Genomic DNA, 27714 nt, shown 5'->3' with positions numbered 1-27714 from the left:
ACGGTTGAGAAGAATTGTGGAAGAAAAGCTTGGTGAAGAACAAGCTGGATTCAGGCCAAATAGAGGCTGTCAGGATCAGAACTTCACTTTACGACAAATAGTCGAGAAAGCATGGGAATATAACAAAGATCTGTATTTAAGTTTTGTCGATTTGGAAAAGGCATATGACAAGGTGCCAAGAGAGAAGCTATTCAATACGCTGCAGTTATATGGTGTCAATGGGGCATTATATCAAGCAATACTTAGTCTTTATTTGAGTTGTGAGTCAGCAGTTAGAATTGAAGTACAGGAAGATGGTTTAATGTTAAATCTGGTGTGAGACAAGGATGTACATTATCCCCTCTGTTATTCATTATCTATATGGATCACATTATGAAGGAATGTGGTATTAAACCTGATATCAAAATTGGAGATGTTAATGTCAGCTCTTTGCTTTATGCGGATGATGTTATACTTCTAAATAAATCCGCTACAAGTCTGCAAGATTCTCTGACTAAATTGAATAGCTGTTGTAATAGATATGGTATGAAGGTCAGCAATAAAAAGACAAAGACAATGAAAATAGGCAGAATCATTGAAAATGTCAACTGTGTTGTGAATGGAGAACCTGTGGAACAAGTAAAACATTTCAGCTACTTAGGCACAATTTTTACTGAAGATGGTAAACTAAATATAGAAATAGACAACAGAATCAGCAAAGCTGGTATCGTGGGAAGTCAATTGAATAAATTCATATGGAATAAGAAAGAAATTAGTCGGAACACTAAATTAGCTGTATACAAGACTGTGTTCAAACCAATTTTAACTTATGGATCTGAGAGCTGGGTCAGAAGTAAAACACTTGACCAAAGACTAGAGACCGCAGATATGAGAGTCCTGAGAAAGATTAGAGGTGTGAACAGATGGCATCAATGGCAATATCATATTAAAAATGAGGCTATTAGAAAAGAACTTGACATTGTCAGCATCCAGGAATGCATTAGCAGAGCTAATCTCAGATGGTATGGTCACTTGAATAGAATGGGAGAGGAAAGATTAGCAAAACAAGTGTTCTCTGCCCAGGTTGGCAGGAAAATGACCCAGAGGAAGACCAAGATATAGGTGGATTGATACGGTACAAAGTGCTTTAGACGATAGAAATATAAGATCTTATGATGTTGGAATCTTGACAAGTAACAGACTGATTTGGATGAAAATTGTAGATAGGAAGTTAGTAATGATGTAATTTTTTCATGTAGTACTGTCATATCCTGTACACCCCTTGAGGGTACATGGCAGGAATTTGATGATGATGATGATGATGATGATATCTGAGTTATTAGGGATTCACTCAGTAAATGAATTCTTCATAAGGCTCCATACATATTCACACTAAACAAGTCTTTCAAATCCATACTTATTCAGTGTGAATATGTATGGAGCCTTATGAAGAATTCATTTACTGACTGAATCCCTAATAACTCATAGATATAGGAAATATTATCTACAACAGAAACATTTTGATTTTTTAAAATCTAATGTTTACTTTTGTGTGATACCAGAGCTGTGGATACCAGCTTTTATAGTTACATTCATCACATCGCACCTCGTCTAGTTATAAATATCATTACAACTTGAACAGCACATAAATCTTTAATCTACCAGTAAATCATTTACAACCTTTAGCACATACAAATCACATATAACATGCATATAGCAGCACTGAATGTTCGAAATATCCACCATTTGCCTTCATGCACACTTGAAGTCTGTAAGGCCACATATTGATGGCAGCATGCACAACATCCAAAGGAAACGTCGCCACTGTACACTATAAATTCAATTCAGGCTGGTGATGATGATGGGATGTCGTTTCTTGCAGGCCACTCTCTCAAGCTGTAGCCACAATTTGAAGTTCAGCAAATTCAAATTGTACTTCCAGACACACAATCAGATGGTGATATGTGGTTGAGCATATTTGCCATCAACCACTGTTCTGTCGTTCTTGCCTTGTGTGCAGGGCTGAGTCCTGTTGGAAGGTCAACTGCCTACTGTGAAACAAGATGTTGTTCAGGAGCTGTACCATAGGTTCCAGCACGGAGTCTTGATACACTTTGGTGGAGGTTTTGATTACTTTCTTCCAGAAATGCAACTTGGATACCTCCTTATACACCCCCCCCCCACTTCACCAAACCATCACTGATGTGTGGTGATGACCTCTCTGAATCCTGGGCTATGGAATATGCTGTGCAACCATCCAGGGCATATACGCAATCATTCTGTCAGTTAAATGATTTCTGGAATGAAATCATTCAATGGAATGAAAATCTTCTTATCCGTGAAGAGGATATCTCTGTGTCTGTAGTTGGTGCACTGCTGGAGAAGTGCCTTTGATTTTATCACCCTTCGCCGCATAAGTTGTGGTGAAGTGCCCAGTAGAACAATGATAGGCTCTCCCCCTCAGGTCATCAGTTAGTACACGCGACATTGTTCTTAGTGAAAAGTTCATCTCTCACGACATCACTCTCTTCATTCTAACAGGATTACAGTGGAGGCATGGCTTCACAGCCCCACAAGCTGTTGCATCCTAAAGCAGCATGGTGGCAGTCAGATATGACTTCTGTATCATTATAATGGTTATTAGTCTGATACACAAACATTCTACTGATTCCGAGTGTTTTTAACATGTTGAAAATAACAAGTGGCTACATTCCAACCTTATGAAGTGCTATTACAGCTACACGGTTCTCATAATCTCTCCACTGCATGTTAACCTGTACAGCTTGACAACTCTCTATATACTGATAAACACGTGAATTAATAGGTCAACACAGAATGCTGGCCACACACACACAGAGTGCCACTAATGGAAATGGGCTCTCACAATTCTCTGGACAGCATTGGGTGTGAGGAAATTGTAACAGTATTTATGACAAGACTGTGTATATCATTTGTCTTACTTCTTTCTAGTGGTCCGGATTCTCTTTGTATTAGTGCTCTGACGATGTCAGGCATTATGGCAAAATACCAGTGTAAATTAACAACTTACAGCTGTAATAGTATATTTCACATCTACTAGGTACTGGGTATTATGTCAGAAAGATATGTAAACATAAAACATATCATTAAACTAGAATGCGAGAGCATTCCCGGATATGTATGCATGCACACAGGTATTGATATTGAACAGAAGTGGAAAGAACGATGATTAAAGAATAACAATAATCTACTTACTGTGACCCGCACAAAGTTTTTCAATCCCCTTAATTAATTTGTGCCGATGTCCATACGCATTTACTCCAATCTGTTTTAATTCTTCATGACCCATTTCAGCTAAGATATCCAAAGTGATCTAAATTGAGAATTAGCAAAAATAAATCTAAATTAGAAATTAAGAAAACTTAACATTTAAAGACATTTATTTAATATTTGTATTTTTTATTTTATTTTCTTTAAGAAAGGAAAATAGTATGTTCTTTGCAAGGCCAAAATACAATAATTCTATACGGTAGAACAGATGAAAGAGCGGCACTGATGTTTCCCTCACAACAGGCAGAGCTGATGATAAGGCTAGCAACAGTGTTCCTTGTAGTACTATCCTAAGAGGAACATTCCTTTATAATACTTGTTTCCATTGTAGTGAGCAAGAAAACCTATGAGCAAGAATTAATAGGTCAATCTCTCTTGAAGCAAGAAATTGCTCTTCTTCTGGGGTCCATCTAGCCTTGACCTGCCCTATAGAGATAAGAGCATTAGCTTCAGCAGGATTTTAGATGATTGATGAAAACATCCAGACCTCAAGCAGAGGAGAGGGCAGTAGGAACATGGAAATAGACCTTGGTCACAATCAGAAGATACGACAGTATTTCTTGTAGTACTATCCTAAGAGGAACATTCCTTTATAATACTTGTTTCCACTGTAGTGAGCAAGAAACCTATCAGCAGTGCTAACCCTGATAGGAGGAAATAGCGCATACCATTGGCTGGCCAAAGCCCGCTCCATGAGAAGGGTAGTACTCTGTACTTGTCAAGTCCCAAGGATGGCTTAAAATACTGTTCTATAAGCATAATTTTAGTGAAGATAGCAAATTAAAAATGGAAACAAACAACTGAATAATTAAAGCTAGTATCATGGGAAGAGAAAAAATAATCAAACACTGTAGAACAGTGTTCAAACCAATTTTAACTTTGAGTATGAGAGTTGGGTTAGAAATAAAAATAGTTGAGAAAAGACTAGTGATTACCAATATGAGAGTTCCATGCAAAGTTAGCAAGTTGAACAGATGGTATCAGTGGTAATATCATATTAAAATATTAAAAAGGCACTTAATGCTGTTAGGATTCGAGAATACATGAGCAGTGCTAATCTAAGATGGCATGGTTACTTAAACAGATTGGGAGAGTAAAAGTTAACAAAACAGATGGCAATGGATGACAATGAAAAGTGCCTTAAAACACTAAAATGTTAGATATGACTATATTGAAGACTAGACAAATTAAGAGATTAAATTGAAAGAAAATTTTAATAGTCAATGCTTTAGTAATAATGCAAACTTAATGATCTTGTACTGTTATAGTGTCCTGTCCTTACCTTGAGGGTAAATATATCATTAACATGATAAAATTTTCATCACCTTTCAACCACACTTCATCTTTCAACATGCATCCATCTTGACAGTTTATTCTATAATTTAATATTTATAATGATTAATTCTATAATTTCTCAGCATAGTTAGTTGAGTGATTAATATCCATCCTACAGCTGTGAGTCTGAATATGATCACTGGCCAATGTTTGTAATTGTGTTTAGGTGGCAACTGAATTGCATAATACAGTGTGAGACCACTGTCCTGTTTATCAGAAGCCTGAAGTGGCTTAAAAATTTCCATGTCTGTCTCTAGAGAAAGTTTTTCAGATTATGTTAATAAAGGAATAAATTAAAAAATCCACTAATGCCTTTTATTTTCCTACATGGAGTAGGCAAGGCTGTTTTAGCCCTATCTAACTGCTGGAGACTGAGGGGGCAGTTCAATCTCCACTGGTAGCCAGTCAGAGGCAGCTGACCACTAGTCCGCATTTCATGGGTGGAAGTCATACCACTTAAGGAAAAAAAAATATCCATTTTATTATTTTTAGTTCATATTTATGTTATGTTCAATTTTATATTTTTCATATAAAATTTGAATCCATTCTTTCTTCATAATTATTATTATTGAACGGGTACCTCCATGGAGTCCTAAGAAATTGTGGTAGACCCAAACTATCAACAGAATATCTACTGTACTTTTCCATGACACCATTAACAGACAAAGAACTCACAACTGACCCTGGAAACCTATTCTATTCATTCACTACTTTCCAAGAGAAAAATCTAGTCCTCACAGTGCTAACCACTCTTACTTCCAGGGATGACCTCTTCTCCTGGCCCCTCTAGCCAAGTGCTGGAATATTTCCTTTGCATTAATCCTATAAAATCCTTTAAGTAACTTAAATGTTTCTATCATAACCTCCCCCACTTTTCACCTGTCAGCCAATGTTTGCAACCTACAAACTATCTATCCTCATAGAGAGTATTCCACTGACAACTCACCATCTTGGTCATTCGGTTCTGGATCCTCTCCACTATTTCCTCATCCCCAAGAAACCCAGGCAGTGACCAGATACACAGCTTGTAATCTTTTTATTCCAAAATGCATAACTTTACACTTTTCCACATTAAAGTGACATCCATTATGTTTTGCCAGGTATATTTAAATCATCCTGATGCAGATAATTTTTGGCCAAGTTGAGTTGACCAATGCCAAAAACCCCTAACCTTTATTTTTGATGCTTAGACATTCATGTACACACATTTCAGCATTCCTTGGACCCACAGTTATCCTTGCATAATGTCATTTGATGCAGACCATTTTCAATTGCAGATTCAAAACATGGGAAACTGCACCAAACTGTTCACAGTTATATTCTTGCACTCCACTCATTTATCCCAGGAATGGCTGGACATATGATTGATTGCATCCTCCCTAATATCTCTAGTTTCCCTGATTTTGCACTTCCAATCTCTGACTGATTAACACTTTCTCCAAAACCATTCAAATACAGTCCATCAGGTATATACAAGTCCTTTCGTCCATCAAATTCACTGAACACATTTATAAACTGCATACCATTCCTCCTGCACAATCTGCTCACTGACTCATTAACAGTCATGGACCTTCTTCTCGATTCTGTCATATCATACCAAGGCAGAAGACTCACAATCTTTACTTTCTTCCTCTTCATTATTGCTTCATTCAATAATTCTAACATCATTCTTGGATCTTCTCACCTTGAGAAATATGCTTTCACCACTTTCTAATTAAGCACACCTATGATCATCAAATCCCCATACAATACTTTCTCTTTACTCACAGTTTCTCACACTTTTATACTTTTCCCATTCAGGTTCTTGAAAAAATTACTATGCTTAGTTTCTAGAGTATGGTTTCTAAATTTCTAACTCATCCCAACTATGGTATTAATGTACTATAAGTCTAGAAGCTTTTTTTTTTCTAATTTTTTAATTTAATCTGAGGACGTTGTGATAAGATGCACAAAACCAGGCTTTAAACAAGTCTTCTGTCTGAATATATTATACATCATTTTGTGCTGGTTAAGTAATAATGGACATTTCACTTCATGAAAACCACAATTCAGATTGTAATTAACATTACAAGTTGTCTTTATTCTCCTTGCATGACTGATTCAATCAAATTAACACAAGTATAAAACTAAAAAAGATACTCTACCTGTTCCTTTTCAAATAGATCTCTGAGATGTTCTAAACTCAATCCGCTGAGAAAACTGGTGATAGTCATATCCTGAAAAACTGGTTCTGAAGGCTCTGTCCTGTCAAAGTCAATACATCCATCACCATGTTGTGGACTTGAGGGCGTAGATGATTTTTTAGAATTGAGCAAATTTACAGCAGGTTGAATTTCTCCATCAATTCTTAAAGTCGTTAAAGAAGAAAGGGATGATGGGAGAGAGGGTACACTACAAGAGAAGAATTAAATGGATGTACATATGATATGAATTTTATATGTTACAAAAAAAAATAATAAATAAAAAATTTTTTAAAAAAAGAACAGTAATGCTTAAATAGAGAATTCAATTAGTTTAGCCAAGTCCTCTGGTTGGAAAGACCCAGGTTCAAATCCCATTTATGATGCGAGAAACCTTTATAGGTGTTTTCAATCAAATAGTGAGTTAGCTGGTCTTATACAGAGGTAGAGATTTTTTCCTCCAGGAAACTGGGGAAAACATCCCTCCAAAACAGGCAAATCAGCCCTGTGAACATGCACATCAGCAGACATAACATACTCCAGGAATAAGGATTAACCAACTTTTCTGTAGAATTTTGGTTTCAAACACATATATGGTAAAATGTGGGTCTATTTACATTGTAAAATGTAAATAGACCCACATTGAGTGTAAAATCAAGAATGCATAAATAATTTTGTTCCAAGTTTTTTTCACAAAAATAATTTTTGTTCTTTTGCAGGTGACTCAAAAATGCTTTAATTTTTCATAAGAAGACTAAACTTGTAAAGTGGATGGACAGAAGAAGAAGAAGAATGAACAGATCAAAAGATACAATGAAGGTTAAAAATATACATCCTCATCCTGCAAAAATTATACAAGCTGTTACTAAGTGAAAATTCATGAATTCAGACAAATTAGTTCAAATGAAAATAATTCAGTTAGAAAACAATGTGAAATCTATCTAGCACACACACAATAATGTGATGTCTGCAGCTATAAAACAAGGTTCTTAGAAGAAGTTCTCTATGAGAAAGAGTACTATAAATGTTGTTTAAAAAATATATAAAATATAAACATTCCAACTGTCACTGACTATATCCTAGAAACAGACATCAAATCATTTTTATGTATGTCAGGATGAAGAAAGGACTCAAAAGATTCTATGAAAAGATGTGTGTAATTTAAAGTAGCAGAAACAATAGGATCGTGTGGCTCTTTATCAGTCAAGGCAAGGTTCACCAGTTCTTCCCTTCTAATTTCCACAGAATGGCCAGTTTTCTATAATAATTTAAATTTGTTAATGTCTTGCTGATTGCAGATAGGTCTGTATTAATATACAGATTTGCATTAATATACATTGCAATATACTTTTGATGCAACATTTGTAAAATAAATTATATTTGCATGATAAACCAGGGTGTTTATAGTGACAAGTTTCTGATTAACTGGATGAGGGGAATGATTATGAATACATTTTCCCATAAGCAGGCATTCTGTAAAATTAACACGTTCGCTGCCAACTACGAGTATACTCGTAGTAGGTGAACCTGCTTCACAAGCCAGCTACGAGTATACTCGTAGGACGCTTACCGCCGGGAACGAGATTATTGTAGTGACCTTGAAGAAGCCAAAATGCTTGGCTTGTGGGGCTAGCATCAAAACTGTGTATTCTCATAGACCGTATATGCTCCGTACAAGCCAACTACGAGTATACTCGTAGGACGTTTACCTCCGGTAACGAGATTATCGTACTGACCTTGTAGAAGGAAAACTGCTCGGCGTAGGGGAACAGACCATGCCAAAGTAGCGTGGCAGCGAACGTGTTAAGCAGCCATTTAAACATGAGAATAAATTTTCAGATTTTTTTTAAAATAGAGAACATATATGCAATTACATAAAACTGATTTTATCATTAAATTCTTAATACATAAAATCACAGTACAGGATACTAGCATAACACTACACCCTTTCTCTACTAAATGAGGAGAATCCAAGAGAGGGGTGTGAGGATGAAGAGGCAAATGAAGGGTCGGTGCAAGACATAAGCAGAGAGGAAGTGTATTGGGCATTGAGAAAAACAAAGAATAGAAAGGCTGTGGGGCGGACCAGATACCCGCAGAAGTGTGGAGAAGCTTGGGCAGCGAGGGCGTAGACATGTTATGGGATCTGATGAGGAAAATAGCCCAACAGGAAAAGATACCAGAGAAATGGAGGAAAAGCATTCTCGTTCCCAATCTACAAGGGAAAAGGAGATGTTCAAGATTGTGGCAACTATAGGGAGATCAAGCTAATGTCACACACGTTGAAGATATGGGAAAGAGTAATTGAAGGAAGGATACAGCGGGAAACAAAAATTGGTGAGGAGCAGTTTGGATTTATGCCAGGAAGAGGGACAACAGATGCAATATTTGCGCTATGGCGATTGATGGAGAAATATAGGGAGATGCAGGCGGAGCTACATATGGTGTTTATAGACCTGGAAAAGGCATATGACAGAGTGGCCAGTTAGGAGGTATGGAGGTGTATGAGGAAGAAGGGGGGGGGGTGTTGGAAAAGTACATGAGGTTGGTGAAGGAGATGTATGAGGGAGCAAAAACTCAGGTCAGGTCTAGTGTCGGCATGACAGAGGGATTCCCCATTGTCGTAGGGCTCCATCAGGGATCAGCTCTGAGCCCCTACCTCTTTGATCTGGTCATGGATGTACTAGTGGAGGACGTCAAGAAGGAGGCGCCATGGAGCATGATGTTTGCTGATGATATTGTTCTCTGCGAATCATCCCGAAAGAAGCTTGAAAAGACCCTGGAGGAGTGGAGAAAGGTATTGGAGGAGAGAGGCATGAAAATTAACTGGGTAAAGACTGAATATATATCAACGGGGAGTGACGAGGATATGATCATACGACTCCAGGGTGAAAGGCTAACTTCAGGGAAGAAATTCAAGTACCTCGTGTCAGTCGTTGAGAGGAATGGTGACCTGGATGAGAAAATACAGCACCGAATAACATATGGCTGGATAAACTGGAGGAAGATGAGTGGGGTCTGTGCGACAAGAGCGTGAGTTGTAAGATGAAAGAAAAGCTGTATAAGATGGTGGTGAGGCCGGCGATGCTCCATGGCACAGAGACATGGCCTATAACAAAGGCACAGGAAAGGAAGATGGAGGTGGCGGAGATGCAGATGTTGAGATGGATGAGTGGTGTGACAAAGAAGGACAGGATAAGGAATGACTACATCAGAGGGACGATCAGAAGGAGTGAGGAGTATGTTGGTAAACGAGTGGAACGTATGGAGGTGGAGGGAAGGAGGAAAAGAGGCAGGCCTAAACTCGGAGGGATAAGGTGGCAGAGGATCTTAGGGAGAAAGGATGGAGTAAGGAAGATTCCCTGGATCGGAGAATCTGGAAGAAGAAGATTAAAGATGGGAACGCCGACCCCGTTTAATACGGGATAAGGCATAGCAAAAGAAGAAGACTAGTTTCCTATCAACAACTTTCTCCAATGAATGTTATTTTGTAAGATCTTCACACCAATGTCAGTTCTTATGTTGAAGTCTTCAAAGGCTCCAACTAACTGTATCAATCCACCTAAATTGTGTAGCAAACAGAAGTCATTATAAGTAAGAGAGACTGTTTTTGGAATCCACAGCAGCTTTAAAACATTCACCAAACCTTAATAAGCATGACTTAATTTACCAAAAATCCAGATGACAGCCATTTTAAGATAAAATTAATACTTGTTTTTTCTCTCTTTTTATCCAACAACAGATGGTGTTAATTAGGACTTTAGTCCCTTGTGTGTTGTCTGTTACAATTTTTTAAACTTGTCCCACTTTTAACTAAATTGTTGCTGTTTGTGTATCGTGACAAACTTCTTTTGTGCTCTGAAGATGTTGGATATAATAACAGCAAAATATCAACAAATAAGTTATATCAATATTAATTGTTTGCCTATTATTCCTGTGTTGTGAATTAATACTTTACATATATTAACATATTCTGCTTTGGTCAATAGTTAACTAGTAGACCACATTCTGGAGAATTTTCATTAATTAAAAAAGACCAAAATCCCTCAGTGCACACAAAAAAAGTTCAGGAGCCAGTAACTATTCATTGAATCAGGTGGTATCGATGATTCAACCAATCTATCAAAATGGAGCAAGTTGCTAACATGACAGTCATGTCATTACAGTACCCAACAACTATGAACAACAAATAGGAATGCTACAAGAGGAGACCAATTCTTAATGAATTTAATGACAACAAATTATCATTTTTAAATCATATCAATTTATTACCATCATCTACAGCAGTAAACACTTCATATCAGACAATACTGTTGCTTTGAGATCTTGTTATCATTGTAATATGATTAAAATTAAATGCATATATCAGTGGCGTTGCATGCCTATTTCGGTTGTTGGGTGTGCTGTCGTGTGGCTTAAGCAACCTGCGCTACGAAATTCATGTCAATTTCACCATATGATTGCATTTTTATTGATGTATGAAGGTATTCAAGTGTAACTGTATGCTGCAAAGAGTGATGTTCCAGGAGTTGGTCTGAATTTTTGGTATATTCAAAGATGCTATTTTCAGCATTTCTTGAAAATGAAGTAAATATGAAATGAATTATAAACTCATTTTTCAGTATTTACATTATCCACATAAACAGATACTTTACACATACATATATGTATCAGTGGCATCACATGGGGTGTGGCTTATGCAATCCATGCCTACAAATTTTACGTCAATTCCACCATATGACTGCATAGTCGATCAGCACTCATCTTAATTGGTCCAATGCAATTAATTGTAACCAGATGTGCATAGAGAGGGGGGGACAATGTGTTTTATCTTAAAATATATTAGGAAACAGTAATGAAGAGAATGCTATATTTGGTTGATATATATGAATTACTCAAAGGTGTAAATATAATAGTAAATTTGGAAGAGGAGGATACCTCCTTCAACTACAATCATAAAATCTGCAAAAGCTCTGGCAGAAAATGGGAAATTCAGTAGATCATCAACATTGTTTCCCATTGTAAATATGGGCAAATAAGTTATAAATTATTTATAGAAAATTATACATTAGAAACTTGTCTATATAGGTGTCCTAAACACGTCAGTTCACACTTCATGCACACAAAACAGATGAAACTCAGAAAACAAAAACAGCAACTCATGACACCATTCAATTAGATTGGTTGACACAATGACCAATCACAACCACTGATTTCTGGGTGCTATTGTCTCAGCATATGCTCTACTTCACCTTCCAGGTGGTTTAAAACAACTGGAATACTAAGAATTTGACCTGCTGCACCATCTAATATGCCTGTATTTGTGATCACACAGCCAGCTATTAATGCGAATGTGATGTAATGTTTATGTGTCAAAAAGTGTCTTCTTCACAAAATATTAGTATATTGTGGTTAATTTTAGGAATCACGCAATGCCAGGAAATAACTAAGGAAGTCATTAACATGAATAAATGCAAAAATATAATATCGGTGATATTGCTATTCCGTGGGTGTGCACCACACACTTAGCACACCTGAAATATATGCCCCTGGCATATATGATGATCCAATTATATATGTCAAATAGCTTACAACTTCATATAAGCAAAAGTATGAATATATCAAGAAACATTGCTAGATCAATAGGAAAGAATTTCATCTTGCCTAGAAATCTTTACAAGAAGTAAAACATCTTATTTACCAAAATCTGACAAAGCATCAGTAACCGAAAACAACTTTTTCACTTTCAATCCTTCAAATGAAAAATCATCCACCATTTGGAGTTTGTTTTCTGATGTAATAGCATTTTATTGACACACCTTACAAAGTCAGAAGTTCTCTTGAATACATTGTTCAAGTTTTGCATAAATTAAGCAAACAGGGTGAAAAGTGGTATAATATCTCCATATTCTGCTGGCCAGAAACTTTATGTCTATCTCCTCCAAGTGCTGAGAATACACATAAGGCTAACAGTAATGGATAAGGCATGAAACAAGAATTAGTGCACAGAAATGATCTGTTTAGCTTTCATAGAAAGAAAATGTCATTTTGTCCTTTCAATTATCAATGAAGTCACTAACAATATTCCCATTCAAGTGCCATCCCCTATCCAGGAGGTTGACTACCATGATGTGACTCATGGTTAACTACAAGCATTACATGTGGTGAGGACCCTATCTCTTCCACATACTGTCATAAGTATTCATGGCTATAAATTGCATGTATTCATGGGGGCTGGTTTGCCTGTTCTGGGGAATGAAAAACCGGAGTTTTGGGTGAAACCCCCCCCCCCATTTCCATACGAGACCGGCTAACTCACCTTTAGTCGAAAAAGACCAGATAAAGGTTCATGTCATGAATAGGAATCAAACTCAGGTCTTTCCCCCAAAGGGATCGTTTATACCGACTGAGCTACCGAGGCTCTACTAACAGTACTGGATGTTTAAAATAAGTTAAGATTAATGTTCTTTCCTACATTATTCAATATTATTCCTATATTCAATCTTTGTTTTATTTTAGGAATATTAGGAATTATAATTCCTATTATAATTTTATAATTCCTATAACATAGGAATAATCCTACATTATTCCTATATTCAATTCAATAAAAAACAGCAAATGCTTAAAAAAGAGATTGGGGGGGGGGTTAAGTGTAATGTTTGTGCAGAAAAAAATTCATGACAAATGAGTAATAGGATTAAGAACAAGGAGAGACTGCCTTCTAACAGAATCTGATCTTTCTAAGTATTCAATCCTAAATATCTCTGAGGCAGTGGCCTTAGAGAGATATTTGGGATTGAATACTTAGAAGGATCGGATTATACAATTCTACTAATTTGTAATTGTAATGAGATCTAGGTTCATGAATCATGAACGGAAGGATGCTTGAACCTAGATCTCAATTACAATCAGTATGATAAATGGAAAACCTTTCTTGGTTCTCAAAATACTGATAAAAATATCACAACTGATTCCAGCAATGTTCTGTAGGTGTTCTCACAACTGGGTCTATGCTAATGGCACAAGTTCAAGACACACTGCTCAGAATAACTTTTACTACAGTAAAAGTTGTCCGTAATAAAATGTCACATTATAATATAAAACTATGTATAAGTTGAGGAAAATATGTGCCTTAATTTGTTCAGGTAGTGTACAAACATATTTGCAACATTTATGAGATGAGGTTATATAGTCTTGATGACAAATGAGCAACTGAAGATTAGGAACAAGGAGAGACTGCCTTCTAATAGTTTTAGTGAGACAAATGCAATCTATTAGTCATCATTATAAAAGTGCTCAACCTAACACTTAGAAAGGTGCTGAAGTGTTATATATAATATAGAGATAAATGGACCAGAGCTGTATTAAGGCTGTAGTTTACATATCTAGGATGTTATTATCCCATCTTTAAGGAACAACAAATGGGAATACTAAGAATGTCAGAGACATGGCAAAATATCAGAACTTCAAAAATGTTTGTAAGGATGTATGAGGATAGATAGAGCATGAGAGAAGCTTTTATTATTGACCTGTTAGTGTACGTTAAGTCATCAGTGATAAACACTAATATCTGTAGAGATGACAATGACAAATGGATTGAAGTGCAACCAAGATATACAGTATACACACTTCTAACTTTGAAATCACTGATGTCATTTTGAATGAGAGGGTGGTCAATTATTAGAGTAGATGCATCAGTATGTATAACTTATCATTTAAAGTGCAACACAAGGAAAGAAATCACTTATTCCCAAACAGAATACTATTATCATCACCATGCAGCCTCCTACAAGTCTAAAAACTGCCAAGGGAGGGTCTTTCTATGTCACCCAATGCCAACATTCCTATTATATTTCTCTGTGAATGCATTTACTTAAGATGCACTCACAACAATGAATGACAGCATATACCTTACACTCATCACATTCAATGAAAAGAACCTAGACCTCACATGCTTCCTAGCTCCCCCCCCCACCCCTCCAACTTGCTTAGCTTCAAGGAATGCCCTGAGTTCTTTTCCCATCTGAAAAAACAGCTACAAAATTTCACTGGTAGCTATATACAATCCCTTTACAAACTTGTATGTCTTTATCACATATCCTGTCATCTGTCTGTTTCCCAAACTCTGATATTTATTCAATGTATCCTTATATGCAGAATTCCATAGGCAAGATATCACGGTTACCCTCAACTAGGAAAGAATTTTTATCATTGGTTTTGTTTTTGTTGATCACTGTTCATTGCAACAATTATGTTAATTATTTCTCAGTGCTCGTTTTCACAAATAGGATAGTCATTTATATTAAGCACATCTTGGGCTAATTCATTGTTTTCTCACTGTTTTTCACATTTTCTGTATTAATGTTTCAACAAACTTCACTGAATTTTTACTTCAAAGTACTAGTTTTAATCTAGCTTCCCATATTATCACTACAAAAAAAAAATATATAAATAAAATATATAAAAATATATAAATCTACTAATATATATATATATATATAACAGGGTGTTCGGGATAAATTTGACAGTTTCGTAAGGAAAAAGAAAATCTTCTTTGTATCTATTAAATTTAATGAATTGACAAAAAACATTACAGGCAGAGTTAATTACAATACTATCAACAAGATTTACTCAAAATAACCACCATTAGCATCGATCACAGCTTCAATTCTGCTTCGGAACCTCGAACAAGCTGATGCTACAGTCTCCCTGGGAAGGGCCGCAAAAACTGTTTTAATTTTATCCATTAACTGGGCTTTTGTATTACTGGAAGTGCGATTGGTGTCTTTTTCAACTGCGCCCCATACAAAATAATCCATGGGGTTAAGGTCTGGGGAGTTTGGAGGCCAAACATTTGGACTGGTGAAGTCGTAGAAATTTTCAGACAACCATTTTTGACTTTTTCCAGAGGTGTGGCAAGGGGCCGAATCCTGCTGCCATACATACGGCCTACCATTGGCTACCCTTGTTATCCAGGGCTTGACTACAGTTAGCAACTCCACGAACAAAGCCCGAATTCCAATGCCAGGGTTCTTCAACACCTGTTCCTGCAGATTTGCGAGGAATTCTGCTGTACGAACGCAATCAGATCGTCTGCTAGGGATCTTTCTTCTTGCTACATCCTCGTAGTCACCATTGCAAGTCTCTAGTTCATGCCTGATTGTTTTTACTGTATTCAGGGAGCATTGGGCAGCAGTCGTAATATCCTTATTTTGATGGCGGGCACGAATCATCATGATACAAGTTATTCTCTTCCATGATTCAGGTGGGTTCCAGCTATCCATCCTTTCTGACATCTTGTATATGAATGAAGAAGGGTCAAAACTTTTAAATGAAGAGAAGTGTGTGTTAATACATGTAACTTACGGAAAAATATAATTAATTATAAATATGTCAAATTTATCCCGAACACCCTGTATATATATATATATATATATATATATATTTGTAGAGATAATAAAAATAAAAAAAAAACATTTTTTAATTGACTAATATTGTATGCCGGCTACTAGGAATGATAAGTTAAAATAAACTAATGTTATATTAAGTTATTGCAGTGGTTGTACATATGGAAGCTCTTATTCCTCTCAAAAATCAGGTGCAACCTTTCAACACAATGCTTCACACTACACTTCATGTGGGTAGAAAGCTGTACATTTCTTATCATATAGTGGTGACAACCACATTGCTGATTTCATGTATCACTATATACTTGTGTGTGTGTGGAAAAATATTATGCATATTATTACATTGAAATTAAATAAATTACGTAATTTTTTTTTAATTAATAGGATTTTCAATATATTTAATATATAGTATTCTAAACTGTATCTGAAAATTTACAAACTAAAATAATAAAAAAAATTAAGGTTTTATCTTAGTTTGGAGCTATGTAAAATTCTCTTTGGGATCACCAGGCAAACCAGGCAACCCACTGGTGGGCTGTGAACCACATTTTGAGAAAAGCTGCTCTAGGTCATTCCCAATATCATTAATATAAAAGTTAAGCAATAATGGCACCAGTAAAAAAACCTTGAGATAACCCAATGGTTACTCTCCTTTTAGAACTTGGCATCTCTATACTCCCTCTGTGATATATGTCATTCACTTACATTGATTCATGGCACAAGTCTATTTTGCATACCCACCTCCCATGTGAGATCCTGTCAAATGCCTTGGCATAATCCACAAATGACTGGATTTTGCTAAATAGTTCTCGGCCTCGACCATAGATGGCAACACTATCAGCAAGATTTTTTTTCTTCTAAGTTGGTACATCTGTCATAAACATCCATGTGAAATTGCAAGTCATTCTATCAAGTAGTTTATTTTATACAGCTGTCTGAAGCAAAAGTGTTATCTGTATCCCTTGAAATGGATAAAATTGAGTATCGTGCAGTTATAAAATTTTTTGTAAAAGAAGGTTTAACACCAAAAGAAATTCATTCAAAGTTTATAAAAGTTTATGGGCACTCTTCTCCTTCGTTTTCAACAATTAATAAATGGGCTGCTGAGTTTAAACATGGCCGTATCGGCCTTGAAGATGATCTACGTGAAGGATGTCCAAAAAGTGTAACAACACCAGAAATCATTGATCAATATATGGTACTGGATGACCAGCGAGTTAAAGTGCATGAAATTGCTGAGACTATAGGCATTTCAAAAGAACGTGTAGGAATATTTTGCATGAAGAATTGCAAATGAAAAAGCTTTCCGCATGATGGGTGCCATGCTTGCTCACAGCAGATCAAAAACGCACTCACATGAAAATCTCTGAACAGTGCTTGGAGCGTATTAACAAGAATAAAACTGATTTTGTTAGTCGATTTATTACTATGGATAAGACTTGGATTCACCATTACACACCAGAATCCAAACAGCAGTCAAAACTGTGGACAGAAGCCGGTTGTTCAACGCCAAAGTCGGTTCCATCAGCAGGAAAGGCCACGGCATCAGTATTTTCAGATTCTAAAGGCATTTTGTTTATTAATTATCTTGAAAAGGATAACCGGGGAATATTATTCCGATCTTTTAACCAGACTAGACGAAAAAATTCGTGAGAAAAGACCCGGTTTACAGAAGAAAAAAAATCATCTTTCATCAAGACAAGACACCTGCCCACAAAGGTGTTTAGGCAATGGGAAAATTAAGGGATCTGTACTATGAACTGTTGGAACATCCACCCTATTCCCCAGATTTGGCTCCCTCTGACTTCTATCTCTTCCCAAAACTAAAACTCTTCCTCGCTGGTTAGTGTTTTTCTTCGAATCAAGAAGTGATTGCAGCTGTAGAGGGGTATATTTTGCATTGATCTTACTGAGAACCACTACAGGATGGGATAATGGTGCTGGAGCATCACTAGAATAAATGTATTAGTCTTAAGGGAGATTATGTTGAAAAATAAAAATAATTTTGAAATTATAAATTCGTTTTTTCATTGTTAGACAGAGAACTTTTCAGACCACCCTTGTATATCCATTTACTCTATACCCCCCCCCCCCTCTATTATAGAATGTGAGTAAATTGCTAAAGCAAGGCTTATAACATGGCTTTTAACAAAGCCATGTCCTTGCTGAAGTATCAAAGTACTATTCACCCACTTCTGACATATGCTCTTATCATCTTTGCTAACACCTTAATGACCACTCCAGAGATACTGACTGGTCTGTAACAGGTTGTGTCTGTCATAGCTCCACCTTTGTATATTGGATTGCTTATGCTAAGACTTAAGTTGAACAATCAGGTCAAAGGAATTGCTAATTCTCTTGCATATTTTTTCAGCATCCATGTTGATATTCCTTCCTGTCTGACTGGTGTGATCAAATCAAGTTCTTGTAATAGCTTCAATATCATCCACCTTTATCTTTTTTTGTCTATCCCCTCACCCATAAGCATTTCTGGCTGAGTTGTTGAAGTTCAACTTGCTGCTTCTGACATTTTCATTTTCCTACCATTTGTCTTCACTAAGATTACACTTCCATGTCATTCTTCCTTTTACTTGGCATAGCGAAAAAATTACCATGGATTTCCTTTGCTTGGCCTATTCAGCTAACTTTTCATAGTGTTATTTTGCTTCCTCACCAAAGCTGTCATGTTCCTAGCTTGCTTCTTACACAGCTAAACAGATGATCATCACCTTTCTCTTACAACCAGATCTGCAACATTTTCTTTTACGCAACCTTTGCTTTCAAGAATTTGCTCATTTACTCCCATTCTGTGGGAATAGAGTCAGCATGCACTACAGTTTGAACTGATTGCACCCACCTGCTTTATAGTACTACACACACCCTTTCTTAAAGAACTCATGATTTGTCACCTCTTCATGTCATATCTGAATGATCACTTTCTCTCGATTGGAAGCATAACATTCAGCACATCTACAGAGAAATTTCTCAGATGCTATTATTAGATCCAATATCCTTGTAATTCAAGTCACTTCCCTCACTCATTAAGTTGTGTTTACCTCATTTTGAATGCTCTGCTCTCTCTCTCTCTCTAATTATTTATCTCCACAGTTGAAATTATCCACAATGATAGCCTTTCTTGTAGTTTATCTGTCTATGCAGTTCAGCCTTCTCTTCAGATGACCAAGCAACATCCAGCTTGCTAATCCATTGCCTGTATTTCAAACCCATTGCCTATATTATTACTCACACTACTGCCAATGACTTCTGTTTCCTTTGCAATTACCAAGCTAAGACCTCATCATTTCTATTTCTGATACTCCATGGTTTACATAGTCTGTAAACCATGCTCTAGAGATCAACATGGAATTTTCAAGCCACTTTAGGCCTACTTAGTGAGGCAATGTCTCACATCCGATGATGATGAAATTTGTTTCCCTAAAGACAATCACAAATATCAATGCATATGATGGATTTGAACCCATAGTGAGTTGGCTGGAAAGTGCATAAGTTAACCAACTGGCCAATGAATTTACATAAGATTTGTAATTTTTCTGATTAATCAAATAAAAAAAGAGCAAAATAATGCTATAATATCTCCTTAGTTAATATAAAAAACTAGATAATCTTATTGGGTAATTTTTTCCTTATGATTAGAAACATCTGGTTTACAGATATTTCAAATCATAAATACAAAATAGTAATCTTTATAGTTTTTTTTTTTTTTTCAAACAGGCTACTCAAAATGCAATAAAACATGGATAATTCATCATTTCTGAGTAGATGTTTCAATGTTTGTGAAAGTAAGTTGTAGATTATTTTCATATCTAGATTGATTCCACCACCATGTTTATTGAAGGAATGAGGTCAGATGAAAAGATTAGTAAGTTCACTGCAAAGCAAAACAATTCTTGGTTCGCACAAAACTAATGTGTTAGGTTTCTAATCCTTCACCCACTGTTGTTATAGCAATGCCATAACAATAATAACTACATACATATATATATATATATATATGTGTGTGTGTGTGTGTGTGTGTGTGTCTTAAGAGCTTATAATGTCTTGAAAAAGACAAGTAGATACTCTTAAGCTGAGTTTATAATTAAGACAATTATTATCCATTTCATTGAAACAAACAATTAAAATAAAATGGATACTACCCTAAAATTACTTAATTTCATATATTTACCTTAATGGAGGCAAGGGAGATGAATTTCCTGTGACTGAACTACTTTTAGTTGTTGGGAGAAAAGTAGTTGGAGGCATCGCATCAATAAGCAAGCATCGTACATCCTCTGCCTGAAATACACATGCCCAGTTAAGACATGAGTTAAAATTTATGTTTGCTTATTTCTTAAATACTTCAATAATTGTCATAAATGTTCATCTAATATGTTATAGAAATCTCCCCGCCAATTTATAAACAATCACAAAATAAGGTATGTTTGGAATTGTTCCCCTATCTTTTAAGCATTTTTATATGAACCTTGATAATCACAGTCAACTCTCACTATAACAAACTACAATTACAGACATCCAATCAAAAGCACAATATCTTTCTAAGGGAAAAAAAAAAAAAAAAACATGCTATAACAAAAAATTATCCACTCATTCCCAGAAGTCTGCTATATGTAGTGACAGTTGACTGTGCATGCAATATCCAAATTAATTTATACTTCAGATTAACCCCTACTAGCACTACATTTTTATCAATTTTTCTCTAGGAAATTATAGAAACAGTATTTTTAGTCTTCATTGCAAAAGTTAACACTAATTCATACTATTTCACAAGTTACCTTTTCTTAGTGGTTTTTCTGAGTGCAGCAGTCAACAAGGATTTCATAATTAAGACTAAAACAAGTGAATACTATGAACTTTAGAGGTCAAATTTTAAAACAGAATCATTTTTTTTTGTTTTTCCCAGCAGCACATTAGGAATGTTTAATACAAGTAAGTATGCCAAAATATAAGTATGGTCAAGTACTGTTTAATGATATTAAAAAAAAAAACTAGCAACATGGGGTCTTGTGCAATACAGAGTCTATATTTGAGCTGTAAACCAGATATTAGTTTTGAAGGAGGAGGTACAGAAAGATGGTTCAATGTTAAATCAGATATGAGACAAGGCTGCACATTATTCAGATCATGAATGGAGAACCTCTAGAACAAATAAAACATTCGAACTATTCAAGCACAATTTTTGAAGATGCCAGATTATGTAATCTGGCATCTTCAAAAATAACAGAAAAGCAGCATAGTAGGGAGTCAATTGAATAAATTTATATGGAATGAGAGAGAAAATTAGTCAAAACAACTAGCTGAATATATGATAATATTCAAATCAATTTTAATTTATAAATTCAGAGGGTTGGGTTAAAAGCAAAACAATTAACCAAAGAACAGAGAACCACAGATATGAGAGTTCTGAAGTGAACATATGGTATTGGCAGAATCATATTTTCTTCTCCTAATATCCTAAAAATTAGGATATTAGGAGGAACTTAACTTTGTTAGCATTCAGGAATGTGTGAGCAGAGCTAATCTCAGGAATGATCACTTAAATAGAGGAGAACAAAACAAGTGTTCTTTGCCAGGATGGCATGATAAAGATCTAGAGGAAGACCAAGATCTAGGTGGAGTGATAGATTAATAAGTGCCACAGAAGATCAAAATATAAGATGTGTCAATATTGGATTAGAGTTCCTTACATATAGCAGATAAATAGGAAGTTAGTAAAGATGTAAACTTTTCATGTATTACTATCATAATATCCTCTATACCCAGTGAGAGAACATATCAGAAATAATCATCATCAAATTCCTGCGACGTACCCTCAAGGGGTGTACAGGATATGATAGTACTACATGACAAAAATTACATCATTACTACCTTCCTATCTACAATTTTCCACCAAATCAGTCTGTTACTTGTCAAGACTCCAACATTATCAGATCTTACATTTCTATCGTCTAAGGCACTTTGTACTGCATCAATCCACCTATATCTTGGTCTTCCTCTGGGTCGTTTTGCTGCCATCCTGGCAGAGAACACTTGTTTTGGTAATCTTTCCTCGCCCATTCTGTTTAAGTGACCATACCACCTGAGATTAGCTCTGCTAATGCATTTCTGGATGTTGACAATGTCAAGTTCTTTCCTAATATCCTCATTTTTAATATGATATTGCCATTGATGCCATCTGTTCACACCTATAATCTTTCTCAGGACTCTCATATCTGTGGTCTCTAGTCTTTGGTCAAGTGTTTTACTTCTGACCCAGCTCCCAGATCCATAAGTTAAAACTGGTTTGAACACTGTCTTGTATACAGCTAATTTAGTGTTCTGACTAATTTCTCTCTTATTCCATATGAATTTATTCAATTGACTTCCCACCATATACCAGCTTTGCTGATTCTGTTGTCTATTTCTATATTTAATTTACCATCTTCAGTAAAAATCATGCCTAAGTAGCTGAAATGTTTTACTTGTTCCACAGGTTCTCCATTCACAACACAGTTGACATTTTCAATGATTCTGCCTATTTTCATTGTCTTTGTCTTTTTATTGCTGACCTTCATACCATATATATTACAACAGCTATTCAATTTAGTCAGGGAATCTTGCAGACTTGTAGTGGATTTATTTAGAAGTATAACATCATCCGCATAAAGCAAAAAGCTGACATTAACATCTCCAATTTTGATATCATGTTTAATACCACTTTCCTTCATAATGTGATCCATATAGATAATGAATAACAAGGGGGATAATGTACATCCTTGTCTCACAGCAGATTTAACATTAAACCATCTTCCTGTACTTCCTTCAATTCTAACTGCTGACTTACAACTCAAATAAAGACTAAGTATTGCTTGATATAATGCCCCATTGACACCATATAACTGTAGCATATTGAATAGCTTCTCTCTTGGCACCTTGTCATATGCCTTTTCCAAATCGACAAAACTTAGATACAGATCTTTGTTATATTCCCATGCTTTCTCGACTATTTGTCATAAAGGGAAGATCTGATCCTGACAGCCCCTATTTGGCCTGAATCCAGCTTGTTCTTCACCAAGCTTTTCTTCCATAATTCTTCTCAACCGTTTCTCAAGTATACTTGCATAGATCTTGCCAGGAACAATCAGTAGGGAAATACCTCTGTAATTCTCACATTCAGTTTTATTTCCCTTTTTATATATTGGTACTATGAGAGCTCTACTACAATCATCGGGAATTCATCCCTGTGTCCAGGCTTTCTGAACTATGCAGTGCAGCCACTGTAAGACTCTTATACCACCATACTTCAGCATTTCTGGTCGAATATCATCTACTCCTGCTGCCTTTCCACATTTCAAGCCTTTGATGGTTTTTTTCTTCAAGTATGGTATGTATTCCTGACTGCATGCCTGGTCAGTGTTTTTTTACCACTGTGCTATCATCACTGCTTGTTTCATTTAGCAGTTTTTCAAAGTAATTACTCTATACTTCAAGGATATCTTTTTCTTCCGTTTTCATGTCACCTTTATCATCTCTAATTCCTTTTACAGCACTCTTTCCTCCATTCCTCAAATATATATCAGAAATATATATTTCAAAACAAAAATAAGTAACAAACTCAGTTACTTCCATCTCGCATATTACTATATTTACAATAAGTAAAATAAATAATTAATAAGAAGCATGTTAAAAGTACAGAAATTTAAAAGTGCATATAAGCACTTCCCCTCTTGTAAGCATCTTACATGTCTCTCTTTGAAAAAGAGAAAGTAACTAATAGTATACTTCTATCATAATATCATTCCATTGAACAATTTCCCCAGAATAACATTTTCAGAAAAAGAAGCCCAGTGAAAACAGAAGTAACATCTTCAGTATCATTCTAGCCCTGATCTTGTTATAACATGATTAAATATACCTTTTGTAAGTTTAGCTTCTGAAATTATTGGAAATCTTGTAGTGAGGTAGTGGAATATAGGTCATTTCTGGTCCAATGCTATAACAAAGTTTTACATGTGACTCGCTTTGATAGACAATTATGGCAAAAATATTTTTGAGTGTTGGTCACAAAAACACGTCCTAAGAAAATATTTCCTCAGTTAGTGTACTTTTTTTCTAGTTTTCTTTTATTGTTTCTCGTGTAAAATCTTTCAAGGGGGGGGGGGCATATTTTCTTGACATAATGTTCTGCAGCTGCCCTGCTGTTTATAAACACAAGAAAGCAATTATCTTTCAAGTGTCACTAATACTGTAATCGTAGTCCTTGTGTACTTTAGTACTTGCCTAAACTCAATAACATATTTTCAAGTTTCCTTCATATTTACTGTATGTGTGAAAAGTATGGAAGGATTCCCATTATCATTATGCAACAAAAACTGCATTTGAGCTCATTTTGGAAGAGTCAACAACAAAGCACCAATCTTCTGGCTCATGAATTCATTCTAAAAAGGCAATGTATCATGGTAATAACAAATTCCATTTTTTGTTACAGGCAACAAAATTCATCTGCCACCTAAATACAATCACAAACACCCATGCTCAAGGCAGGATTCAAACAGGCAGCCTCTCGGGTTGAAGAGTAAATATGTTAACCACTCGGCCAGTCAGGCTAGCTGAAATACATAAAAACTCTTCTTAACATCATTAATTTTTGTCAAAGCCTTTTCTGCTTGGTTATAATGTGTATTATATGTTGCCTTGAGAGGTCAACTGTCACTCCAGACATTGAGAAGAGACTAGAGTCTCAGGCATTGTACTCACAAACAGCATCAGATTCAACTCAGGAAACATCTGAAGAAAAAGATGGGTTTTGTGAAGTTAGCAGGAAAAAATAATGCAAGGAACCAACACCTATTGAAACTGCAACCTCACAGAAGGAAATGAGCCACAATAATGGAAAACTTCTTCCAGTTATGTTGCAAGCTAAGGAACAATGTGCTGCAGTGGCAACAGCTATTAAAAGCTGTAAAATAAATTTTACAAAAGTCAGGAAGACAGATGATAGGGTCTGAATACAGCCAGACATAGTATCCAACTACAATGCACTCACTACATTTTTGGACAATGAAAACATTCAATAACACATTAATTCTAAAAAGTGAAAACATTTCACTACTATTGTATTAAAAACTATTGTACCTTGTGGTACAATAGTATCCATAATCATCAAGGAAGTCACAAGAGGCCTCCAAAACCACAGACTAAACCCCGTTAAAATTAGTTAGCGATATGCTTTGAGCAGATCAACAGCCAATGGCTCTTGTCTTAGTGGAAATGAGCAAATTATACCAAGAGATCTATGATCTAGAAACCATTTGTGTCCTGGCTATAAATCTAGAATCATTATGACAGAAAGCATCAAGTGAGCAATGCCACTGATGTCAAAAATTTGGCTAATCACAATGCTGCTGGCCAGTTTCCTATGCAATAAGTGTAGAAAAAACCAGTCTTCCTGAAAAAAAAAAAAAAAAAAAGCAGATCCAGCTTAATGCACTAACTATAGTGGACTACATGCTGCGAACTACAGAGTACAAGAAACCCAAAGTACATGGCAACAACTGCATAGGTACCCACCCCCAAAGGTATACAAAACCATGCCATGCATCTTGTACCTAGAGATGGTGGCATCAAAACTACCAGTAAAAGTCAAACCCCAGCACCAACCAAATCTAGAAAGTTGCAATCACAGCAGCCATTTTGGGCAAAGAGTCTGAGTTAAGCAAAGCAAATCCCACCCAGGACACTATGAACAAGTTTGTGAGACACACAAACAATCCTTACTACACTAGTCAGTGATCTGGAACACCAATGGTCAAGAAAATAAAATGCATGAAATGCAAGAGTTTATGACACGTTAGAATGCTGGAGTAATCCTTGTATATTTAGAAACAAACCTCTGAATAACTGACAACTCAAGGTTCAGGAACTATGTTCTTTACTGCAATGACAGGCTCAACACCAGGTGGGGTAGCATAGCAATCTTTGTTAAGCACAATATAGAACCAAATGAAATTTTAAATCCTGCCACTACCAACAGAGAAATTAGAGGTGGAGATACAAACAGCATATACAGGCCACTTCAAAATATACTCTGAATGTAACTGCCCAAATAAACAGTTACAGAAGTAGACTAAACTGAAATTCTAGACATGACCCAAGTAGTGCCAGTAGTAGAAAATTTGAATGTCAAGCATGCAACTTGGAACAGGAACTACAAACCAAAAGGCAGTTTGCTGCTACCAGGAACAATGCCATTCCAGGACTTCTAGAACCTACATGCTGTAGTATGTAGGTTCTAGAGATCCTGGAGAGGTCCATTGAGGACATCAAAACTTCCTGATGTTCTCGATGCATGATACTACAAAACATAGCACATCAATATCAAATAAGTGCAATGCACAACCTCAGATTTGACCAAAATCCAGTTTTAATCAAACCAGACTAACAACATTGAACTTCATATTAAAGCAAATAAAAGTTGAGCAGCTCTCAGATGTGAACAGTAGACTAAAATACACAAAGATTATTGAAGAGAAAATGAAAGAGTTTGAGAACAGGAATCAAACTTTGGAGATTCAGTGGCAAGCCTTGAAGAAAACTCTTATTCAGTCAGAGAGGCATGTGGTAAGGTTGTCCGCAAGCATAGAAAAATCAGAACTCCACGGTGGACAAAGTAAGTTAAAGAGACAGTGAACGAAAAGAAGAAAGCATATCTAAAGTTCCTGGCAAATAAGTGAGCTTGTGCTCTTAGAGAATACAGAGACAAATGCAAGAAGGCTAAACACTGTGTAAAACTAGCTAAACAAAAGTAATGGGAGGGTGTTGGCTAGAACATAGAAAATGAATATCAAGAAGGTGGCAAAATATTCTGGAGGTTGTTGAAGAATCTTAGAAATGGAGGAAAGAATGTTGTAAAAGAAGTTAGAGGTGAGAAAGGTGACATGAAAATGGGAGAAAAAGATATCCTTGAAGTATGGAGTAATTACATCGAAATATTGCTAAATAAAACAAGCAGTGATGGCACAGTGGTAAAAAACACACAGCAGGCATACAGTCAGGAATACATACCCATACTTGAAGTAGAAAAAGCCATCAAAGCCTTGAAATGTTGAGAGGTAGCAGGAGTAGATGATATTCGACCAGAAATGCTGAAGTATGGTGGTATTAAAGTCTTACAGTGGCTGCACTGCATAGTTCAGAAAGCCTGGACAGAGGGACGAATTCCCGATGAATGGAGTAGAGCTCTCATAGTACCCATATATAAAAAGGGAAATAAAACTGAATGTGAGAATTACAGAGGTATTTCCCTACTAAGTGTTCCTGGAAAGATCTATGCAAGTATACTTGAGAAACGATTGAGAAGAATTGTGGAAGAAAAGCTGGGTGAAGAACAAGCTAGATTCAGGCCAAATAGAGGCTTTCAGGATCAGATCTTCACTTTACGACAAATAGTCGAGAAAGCATGGGAATATAACAAAGATCTGTATTTAAGTTTTGTCGATTTGGAAAAG

The 27714-nt window shown here is 36.0% G+C and overlaps 1 protein-coding gene across 1 annotated transcript in view; it reads right to left on the bottom strand.

The window, feature by feature from the left end:
- Tnks (tankyrase) overlaps nt 1-27714 on the bottom strand; it is a 443661-nt gene that overhangs the window by 137448 nt on the left and 278499 nt on the right. The window contains exons 20-22 of the mRNA XM_090403559.1: nt 20397-20506; nt 6768-7014; nt 3214-3331 (exon numbers count right to left, since the gene is read on the bottom strand). Coding sequence (XP_090259685.1) covers nt 3214-3331; nt 6768-7014; nt 20397-20506 — 475 coding nt within the window. The remainder of the gene's footprint in view (nt 1-3213; nt 3332-6767; nt 7015-20396; nt 20507-27714) is intronic.

Source organism: Typopeltis vanoorti, chromosome 14 (genome assembly GCF_054136105.1).
Source record: "Typopeltis vanoorti isolate ZY-2024b chromosome 14, IOZ_Tvanoo_1.0, whole genome shotgun sequence".
Lineage (NCBI taxonomy): Eukaryota > Metazoa > Arthropoda > Arachnida > Uropygi > Thelyphonidae > Typopeltis > Typopeltis vanoorti.
This window is presented reverse-complemented; position numbering and strand designations above follow the sequence as displayed.